Consider the following 10,345-nt stretch of genomic DNA (forward strand, 5'->3'; position numbering starts at 1 on the left):
CTCATTGTTATCATGCATGTTCTATTTGCTACTAAACATTAGGTACCAATCAAATAACTTTATTTACACACCACCAACAAAATGTGTCAAAATGAAGCAAATGACCTGACTATCTAAAAAAAAAATCTAAAAAAGGGACAGAACTCAACATTTGTTCTGTAATTCATCTGTACATTAGTTACCAATATAAATAAAAATACATGAATTTAAAGTGACACTGTGTATACAAGATTAAGAAGTAGGATGTGTATGGTATTTTGTATGGCTATAGAATGTCTGTTATTCCTTCAACCAAATATGGTCAATCAGAATAAAACAAAATTATCACTTAGTAACTCATCAATTAGAAGTATGCAACAACACACAAAAAATCGGAGTTAATACATGGCATGACCAAACATTTCACAGAACTACTTTTAAATGACCTACATGGTAAGAACTATATGTCATACCGGTAGTCATTTTGTAGTGATGGCATACATATAGAAATATTGTAGTACTATTAACAATAAAAGTTAAAGTAAATGTGTAAGGACAACCCTATTATTGTAAAGAAATTGTTCAAAAGTCCAAAGCCTGTAATTTTGGCATAATTATACTAATAAGTGTTTAGTAAAAATTTTGTATTACTGTTTGTTGAGGAATGACAGATGCTGGATAAGTGTGAAACCATATGGCTCCAACCACTTTGTGGTGGGGCCTTTAAAAATTGGTCTAAAATTTTCAACACATATATATATCAACTGCAAATGCATGGTTTAATCAATTTTCTTTTGGTTATGTCAAATATTACTCACCTGCGCATAAAAAGCAAATATCTTTAAGCCTCTGACAGGTGCAAAGAACAGGAACGGTATTGCCATCTCTATCACATATGTAGCAACACAACTCAGTTTTAGAAACCACTCTGGGAACTGGTGCCAATACCAGGCTAATGGTGTAGGAATACACTGAAATTACAATTATATGGTAGGGGAGATAACTCATTTCAAATTATATTTTTTAAGGTTGCACTTGTTATAGGGAAAACGGTAGTATTTAATTTTCCCAGCATTAGGTTGGCCTTTTGTGTACCCAAGGCAGGTGAAGGAAGTCAAATTAGGAGCGCTGTGATTGGATGTAAGGGTACAATATATTTTTTATTTATCTATGAATAACTGCAGTGTGTATATTTACAATATAAATTTTAAAACCTATTGAAATATTTTCTAGAGGATTATTCAAAAAGACTTGCAAAATTTCATAAATTTTGTGCAAAATGACGGTGGGCATGGATAACATAAACAAGCTCCGTTGGAAGTTGGTCATGATACTATTTGGCTTTAATTTTTAAAACAGAGTAATAAAGTACTAACACAACATATAACTGTTTTATCCAGGTTTTTATCTTAAAAAGTGGTAAATTTAGAAAATGTAAACATTGTCGCCTATGGCAGAATAAATAGTACCGTTTTCCCTATATATAAGTTAATACTATTAGTATTTGAGCATTTTTTTCAAAATTAAAATTAATTCTTTAATTTTGTTCTTCTCTTTACTTTTAAGTCTTTTGGAAAAATTATTTTAATCTCTATCCAGGTTGTGTCCCTAGCCTAAAAACATGTGGATCAAATCTGGTAACCAGTAGATATTCCAAAGATAACTTCTTACAAAAAATGTAGTATCTGTATATATAATAGCATAGGTCTGTGATTTTGTTAGATGTGTTTCAACTTTGTATCGACCTGATGAGTTAAGTCCTTTTCAACAGGTTTAATAGTGTGTTCTTATGTTATACTGTTACACTACTCTCCTAGGTTAGGTGGAGGGTTTGGCACCAACAAACTAGTTTATCCCTGCAACATTCTGCAAGCACCTGCCCCAAGCCCGTAGCCAGTAATTCAGTGGTTGTCACTTGTTGCTGTATATCATATTTGTTTAATTTGTTTTGTACATCAATCATCCCATTAAGTTGTTTTGTTTGAATTTATTTACATCATCCTTTCAGGGCCTTTTATATCTGAATATGAGGCATGGGTATTTCTCATTATTGAAGGCAGTCTGTGACCTTTAGTTGTAAACTTTTATGTCATTTTGGTGTCTTGTGAAGAGTTGTCTCATTCATCATTGGCAATCATACCATATCTTTTAATTTTTATATAGATCAACACAAAAGAAGCATTGTTTGTGAATCAGCTCTTATTACCAAGAGCAACCTAAAACATCATGAAAATATTAAACAGTTATCTATAATTACTATATTTGTCAAGAGACTGTAAATTACTGCTATTTGTTTCCATTGAATTAAAAGAAATATTCTAAATATGATGCCCTGGAAACTCTGTTTCAAGAAAGGTAACTTTATGCCATAATGAAAATGCAATGTCCCATTTTTCCAGGTTGTATTTTCATGCTGATTTCAGAATCACATAACTAGAAATTTGAAAATAAAAGTGTTGCATAGATATTACCAGTCAAGTGCTAATATTTTTGGAGTCTTCTTCAAATAATATAATGTGTTTTATATACAGTTATTTGTCAATAAGTTATTTTTCATATTTTGCTATGGTGTTGTCAATTTGTTTTTGACTTATATGAGTATAAATGTCCCTTGGTATCTTTTGCCTCTCTTTTATTAAACCAACACTTAAACATGATGGGGTATGAACTAACAGGCTCGGACCAGAAAAATTGCATTACCCCCACCCCCACAACTATTGTATGGCATAAAAATGAAATATGCTTTGACTACTTCTAAGAATGTACAAACCTGAGATTCAAAGTGCACTGATAATGCTGAAAAATAAATAATATCATAGTTGAAATGACAGAACAAATAACAATGACTTATAGAAAGGAGTAGGTCCGGTAAGGACCGATTTTGGCCTCAAATTTCAGGTTCATCTAACAATAGTTTTTGGACACTTTTTAAACACTTAAATGTCTACTTCAATTGATTCGATTAGTTTATGTGAAAGATTTTAACTGATTTAGTTATAAAAAACGCTCTGATTCAAGCTTAAATACGAAAAAATCTATAAAATATGCCAACAAACGTCACTTTTCAGATGGTTTTTGTCAAAAATGAAAGTGGCCACATCCGTGTTCATCCTCAACCTTTATATATGTTTTGTATTATCATCAAATATAACTTCCATTTCAATATTATGAATGAACACGAATGCGGCCACTTTCATTTTAGACGGAAACCGTCTAAAAATTAACCAAAATGCTAAAATTTTGAAGATTTCAGTAATTTAACATGACTTAATGATGCTAGTACGCGATATGTGTGCATTGCATTGTCAAAAACAGTCCATATTTATGTAGCAGAAGCATTATACTTTCCAAAATACAGCTTAAAGATTGCATTTTCACAACTTTGTAAAACTGCTATATTTTGGGGCCAAAACGGGGTCTTACTGAACCTACTCCTTTAACAGATGGAGACAGCTGTCAGTAAAGGAAAGTTACAATTCTAATGCCACATGTTTTAGAACAACAATTCTTATGGACAATACTCAAATGGCTTTGCCATTTAAAATTTTCTTTATCCTTTCAGTGTCATTGTATAGAATGTGGTTAGAGAAATTTAATCTCAACATTTGGCAAACATATTTGTTTCTATTAAAGTATTAAAGTAATCTTGCAATTAGATTATAACTGTCTTGTATTTTAATCTATACTAGAGTGCATTCTACAGTTTTTAGTGATGGAAGGTTTGAAATCTGCATAAGTGTTTTGTATCAGTTCTGATGGTCTTCATAAATAAAGTAAAGCGCTCGTTCATGTATTTTTTCAATTTTCTGCAAATATCAGTCTAAACAGTAGCCATTTAACCAACCAAAATTATTGAGCAAGAGGTTATAATAGTTTACCTGTAAGACCCCACCATGTAGGACAACCACTGGTTAGTTTAACAACACATGTTGCAAACATCAGTCTAAACAGCAGCCATTTAACCAACCATGGAGTTATTGAGCAAGAGGTTATAATAGTTTACCTGTAAGACCCCACCATGTAGGACAACCACTGGTTAGTTTAACAATGCCAGATGCAAACATCAGTCTAAACAGCAGCCATGTAAACAACCATAGAGTTATTGAGCAAGAGGTTATAATAATTTACCTGTAAGACCCCACCATGTAGGACAACCACTGGTTAGTTTAACAATGCCAGATGCAAACATCAGTCTAAACAGCAGCCATGTAAACAACCATAGAGTTATTGAGCAAGAGGTTATAATAATTTACCTGTAAGACCCCACCATGTAGGACAACCACTGGTTAGTTTAACAACACCTGATGCAAACATCAGTCTGAACAGCAGCCATTAAACCAACCATGGAGTTATTGAGCAAGAGGTTACATGTATAATAATTTACCTGTAAGACCCCACCATGTAGGACAACCACTGGTTAGTTTAACAACAACTGATGCAAACATCAGTCTAAACAGTAGCCATGTAAACAACCATGGAGTTATCGAGCAAGAGGTTATAATAATTTACCTGTAAGACCCCACCATGTAGGACAACCACTGGTTAGTTTAACAACACCTGATGCAAACATCAGTCTGAACAGTAGCCATTTAACCAACCATGGAGTTATTGAGAAAGAGGTTATAATAATTTACCTGTAAGACCCCACCATGTAGGACAACCACTGGTTAGTTTAACAATACCAGATGCAAACATCAGTCTGAACAGCAGCCATTTAACCAACCACAGAGTTATTGAGCAAGAGTTAATAATAGTTTACCTGTAAGACCCCACCATGTAGGACAACCACTGGTTAGTTTAACAATACCAGATGCAAACATCAGTCTGAACAGTAGCCATTTAACCAACCAAAGTGTTATCGAGTCATGCTCATGGTGTATAGACATTTTGTACTTCTTTGGTAGCTGAATATTTAATGGTGCCACCAAAATTGTTAGAAAACCTGCTTCCAACAGTAAAATATCCCTGTAAAATAAATTATTCTTTTTTTCAATTTATACATTATATACACAAAATGCACCATCATATTTTAATGATAAGTAATGAAATACATGTGACCTATACTTGTTAATTTCTGTGTCATTTGTTTTTTTGTAGAGAGTTGTCTCATTGGCAATAAAACCACATCTTTTTACTTTAAATTTTTATACATGTAACTTTTACTACTAAATTGTTTGTTTCTAAGTTTTTTATTATCTAATACATCTTGATTGAGTCTTTCTCCTTCATAATATAATATTTGTGCATCATGGATGACTGAATTTTGCTTAGCATTCTCAAGAGTTTGGTAATTTCGAATAAAAACTATTTCTTTCAAAATATTTCCAGATGCATGCAATTTGTAAGTCTTATTTCATTTTATGTCAGTAACTTACCACTGAAACCACATAAATGTTTGTCCAACCTGAAATTACAAAGAATATATATTTATTAACTGGCATCTCCAATGCATTCAGATCTGTTCTGAAAATAATTCAGAATGTATCTTAATGTACAATCCTTTCAATACTGTTGTTGTTATTTTGGTGTGTGTGTGTATGTTTCTTTTTTTTTTAACATGCCTATTGTCTAGATTCAATTGAATATTTGATTGTTTATAATTAAACTGTGTATGTGTCTGTGATATATGCACTCCTGCAGCCCAAATTTGGTGAATAAAATATCTTATTCTTTACTATAGGTTAATTTTCAAATTATCAAGTAAGATAATAACTAAATAGTCATGTACATGTACATTTACAATATCTCACTTTTCAAAAGTTTAAACAATACTTATCTCATCCAGTTTATAAGAATATAGTAATTTAAAATTCAACTGAAGTTAAATATATCTGATTATTAAGTATGGTACAAACACAGTACATTGTATCTACTGTGGAGTCATCAACAGAGAAGTCCTTATAACAACTACAGACAGATACAGATAAACATGTAACATCAAGAACAGAATTATCTTAATGAAACCTTCCTGGTATGTAGTCAGAATATCATCTGCAAAAAAACAATCCTTTTTTTTTAATCTTTGTTAACAAACAACCAAGAGCAAACTCCCAACAAAATAATCACCATAACACCTACTTGGTAAAGATGTAATGTCCACAACAGGGCAAATTTCATGACAACTTGAAGTGTACCTGTTAGGGACGACATCAAAAGATCGATGTAGGATAAAAAACTTAAATCAAATAGTTTGGGGGTGGGGGGTCAACATTTCTGCTAGTTTTGTTAATCCAAAATTGATTTTACATATATCCATAAAGGTAAATCAATTTTTCCCAAATTAAGTTAAGAGGGGGGGGGGGGGGGGGTGTCAGTGAAAAAACTATGTGAATTAAGTTTTTTATCCTACATTGAACTTTTGACGTCGTCCCTTATGTTTACAGATATAAGATCAACAACAGAATAATCTTCATTACACACTTTTATTGTACACATGAAGACAGACATAATGTGTACATCAAGGGATATCCAAAGTACACCTACCTGGTATATAGACAAATATAACATCAAGGGATATCCAAAGTACACCTACCTGGTATATAGACAAATATAACATCAAGGGATATCCTAAGTACACCTACCTGGTATATAGACAAATATAACATCAAGGGATATCCTAAGTACACCTATCTGGTATATAGACAAATATAACATCAAGGGATATCCTAAGTACACTTACCTGGTATATAGACAAATTCGGGCGAGCCTGATATTTTTTGTGATAAAGTCAGTATCAAAAACAAAAAGTCCTTTATTCTGTTTATCGGTAATTTAAAAAAAAATTAAAAATCACTACAATAATAGAGAAAATAACAAACAAACTTCTTTTTCGCGTCGGATCACGGCGAATCACACTTGACGTCACAGGCTGCATTACGTCATTTGAAATTTTGTCACAGTGCAGTAAACATTAAACATGGCGTTCTCTTGCACAAAGTATAAAGATTTGAAGGAATTATTGCATGTGTTTCATTAATATTTTGCTTTGGACATGACTCTAACGATGGCAAATATAATGGTAGCATACCGGTAAGTCAAATTTCTGTATTTTTCACAAAGCATCAACAAAGAGGGGGATAGGAGGGTTCCTGATCCCGAAATCCCGGCCCGTTTAAAAACACGAAATCACGAGGTCCCGAATATAAAGTAAATTAAAGTAAATCCCGACATCCCGAAATCACGAGCTTAAAAACACCTGATCCCGGAGTCCCGATAAAGGTCCTATCCATGCATCCATGACCCCCCTCGAGCATAGTAAGTCAGAACATTAGAATGATACGATATGAATCAGCAGATTAATTGTTCATCGATCATCATTTTTAAGTTCAACGACAAGTTATTATAATTATATTTTACTTAGTTTAGTGGATAAAATTACATTTATCTTGTCATTATTCGCTCAGTGTTCATCATGAAAACGATCACATTGATTTCAAATAATTTTAAGGAAGCACTGAGGAGTAGTCCAAATAATTATGACATCTTGAAAGTTTATTATATTTTTTCGTCATGATTATTTGGACTATGTGAGGAGACATTTTAGGAGCTGAGTGACTGTTAAAGTTATTTGTAAATTATCTGAACAAGCTCATTTCTTGCCTTCTTCATAATTATTTCAAACATTTTAATAGACGTCACTAAACTTTTAGCTTAATATAATTCTTGCTTTTGTCAAAGTCTTGTTCATCTATTTTCAACACGGACCAGAAAAATGAAATTTGAGTTTACAGTCACTGTGGTTACCTTTAATTTCTTATGTGAATTTAGGGGAAGGCGACCCGTGTCAGTCACCTCTTAGCTTATAAAGGCTACAATTCAGGTCAAAGCAGACCTTTATACATGTATAGTTTGGTGACCCCGGTTACCCCCCTTTTTAAAATTTATCCTACATGTAGATCCGCAAATGAATAAGTTCACTTTTTTGTTCTTTGTTCTATGAATATCTGTCTTTAAATTGACCATTATTTTCTAGCTTCTCTCATGCGATAGCGGTACCTTTTTGGTCACTATTTATGTGTTGCGTTTAAATATGAATTGCAACACTTTATAGTGACTGAACAGGTAAAACAAATACTTCTCAAAAAACAGAAAAAGAAAACTACTTGGAACAGCACCCGGCTATGTATTGGTATTGTATGCATAAAAACTCGGATTGGAACATCATGGACGATATAATAATGTTAGTCATGTACTTAATATATCAATTATAGATAACACATTTTTTTTAAAAGTCTATCGGCTTTTTCATGCATATTTTGTTTACATTTTGACATCAATTGTTCAAAAAGGCTAAACTAACTTTGTGAAAGTTTCAAACAATGTAAAGTATTTCATCGCCAAAAATCTCGTGCGTTTCTGCGAAAAAAATCATGCGCAATTTTGTGAATGAAAGGGGAAAGTAGATCCTTACGCGTTGTATTCGCGCATGTCAATTGCGTACTAACCCAATAATTTTTATATCACGGCCAGTCCACTGATACTGACATTATCAGTGAGTACACATCAAAGGAAAATATACAAATTACCGATAAAACATCAAGGGATATCCTAAGTAAACCTACCTGGTATATAGACAAATATAACATCCACAAAAGAGTAAAGGCAAAAACATCTCTAGCTGCCTGGAAAAGAAGTGCTGCAAAGGAGATCAGTATACCCAGTATACAAAGGAGATCAAGGCCAGTCTCGGTATCTAATCCAATCATTGGCATTAATCTCAGCAAAGTTGGATGTCCATCTAGCAAATCAGCAAATGACTTTGCAGCTAAAAATATAAGATTGTTAATAATGGTCAGATTTGATAGAGGAACTAAATGAACTGGCAATCACATAAGTAGTGTTGGTAGAGTGTTAATAATTCACAATGTCTTGACTCAGGTTTAGATGTATGATATGACTTTTTTCTATTGGGGACAAATGCATGTTTTGTTTGTTGGTGTTTGGTTTTGTTTTTTTTTTTTTTTTGGGGGGGGGGGGGGGGGAGGGGGTGCTGTCTCAATGACATACAGTGACATATATACAACTTTCAATTCATTCTTTACCCTTTAATTAGAGAATTTAATTTAAGAATCGCAGTAGTGCATGAACAGTTAACAAACTGAGACAGGCCTGGTATCATATGAATAGAATTGTACTTCAATCATGGAAGAAGAATCCTGTTGTACTTTTACAATAGTTTGGTAATAAATAGTACATGTATGCTACAACCTTAGTCTAATTTAAAAATCTTAAAAATAGAACTTAATTACCTTTCCCAACCGCTAATCTAGCTGGCAATATTCCATTGTCACCATATAAACCTTGAATGAAAGAAATTTGGTTAAAAAGGTTTTAATATTTCTGGAATCAAAATCAAAATTTATAACATTTATTTCAATTATTTCAGAGTAAAGCAAAAAGTAACTACAACTTTAGGTAAACACCTAGAAAAGAGTATAATTTCTTTCCAATATTAGAAAAGTAAATGGTACTCAGACTCAACTAAGTAACATACATGGCATATAAACAAAAATATTTGATATATAGACTTTCAATTGATCAGAAGTCAGAAAAGTTGTAAATATTATTTGAGCAGGGGGATGTTTGGATTCAATAGTTTATGACAGATGTAGGGAGTAATGAAGTCAATCATTTATTGTATGTGTCACCATTCAGTATTTATAAGATATTACAGAGTAGGTATTCATTAGGATGGTGAACATTGCTCAAGGTCATTGTTCTGTAAGTATAAAATGCTTTAGATTTCGGTTTAGAAACTGATTAAAATTTACCTAGTTATTCATAATATAAATCTTGCTTTCCAACTATATTTAACACAGTTATACTGTTTCAATAAGTTTTTTTTATATTTATAACTCTTTCAGTTTCATTTCTATAAATGTCTTTAAAATGATGTGCTTGAATTGGTCAACAGAATCTGAACATAGAACTCAAGATGGACTTTTATAAATCAAATTGAAATAAATAGATTTAAAAGATAAGTAATGGGTTATTTATGTATAGCTATTGGAAATCACTTTATGGTTATAAATGTTAAAATCTGAATAAGAGTAAACAAACGGATAGTTACCAGGAATTTGTACATATAGTGATGAAAATGCAAGCAAATATATTGCTGCCATGCCCCATAAAAAGGCATTTTTCGTTACTTTGTAAGATGACATCTTAATGTATAATATTAATAACCAAATCACAACAACAGCCGCTGCAACGGACCTAACAACACTTTCGGACACAGTTGCACTGAAAAATAGTTCCCTGTTCAATAGATGTCAACTACTTCATCAATCGTTTATCTGATCATAATTACAATAATTCACACTACAAAAGATTCAATTAATTTCTTGGTTTAGCTATGATTCTATAA

General features: G+C 32.4%; 1 protein-coding gene across 2 annotated transcripts in view; it reads right to left on the reverse strand.

Moving 5' to 3' along the window:
- LOC139481056 (lipase maturation factor 2-like) overlaps positions 1-10,225 on the reverse strand; it is a 57,591-nt gene extending 47,366 nt beyond the window's left edge. Inside the window, exons 1-7 of one of the 2 annotated variants that reach the window (XM_071264111.1) lie at positions 10,049-10,223; positions 9,228-9,278; positions 8,541-8,743; positions 5,355-5,383; positions 4,739-4,944; positions 2,750-2,775; positions 798-950 (exon numbers count right to left, since the gene is read on the reverse strand). In XM_071264111.1, the coding sequence (XP_071120212.1) occupies positions 798-950; positions 2,750-2,775; positions 4,739-4,944; positions 5,355-5,383; positions 8,541-8,743; positions 9,228-9,278; positions 10,049-10,142 (762 nt within the window). In that variant the 5' untranslated portion in view covers positions 10,143-10,223. Of the gene's footprint in view, positions 1-797; positions 951-2,749; positions 2,776-4,738; positions 4,945-5,354; positions 5,384-8,540; positions 8,744-9,227; positions 9,279-10,048 lie in introns of both variants that reach the window. The other variant, XM_071264112.1, reaches the window with a different exon arrangement.
- Positions 10,226-10,345: the final 120 nt, after the last annotated feature.

This window comes from Mytilus edulis, chromosome 7, assembly GCF_963676685.1.
Source record: "Mytilus edulis chromosome 7, xbMytEdul2.2, whole genome shotgun sequence".
Lineage (NCBI taxonomy): Eukaryota > Metazoa > Mollusca > Bivalvia > Mytilida > Mytilidae > Mytilus > Mytilus edulis.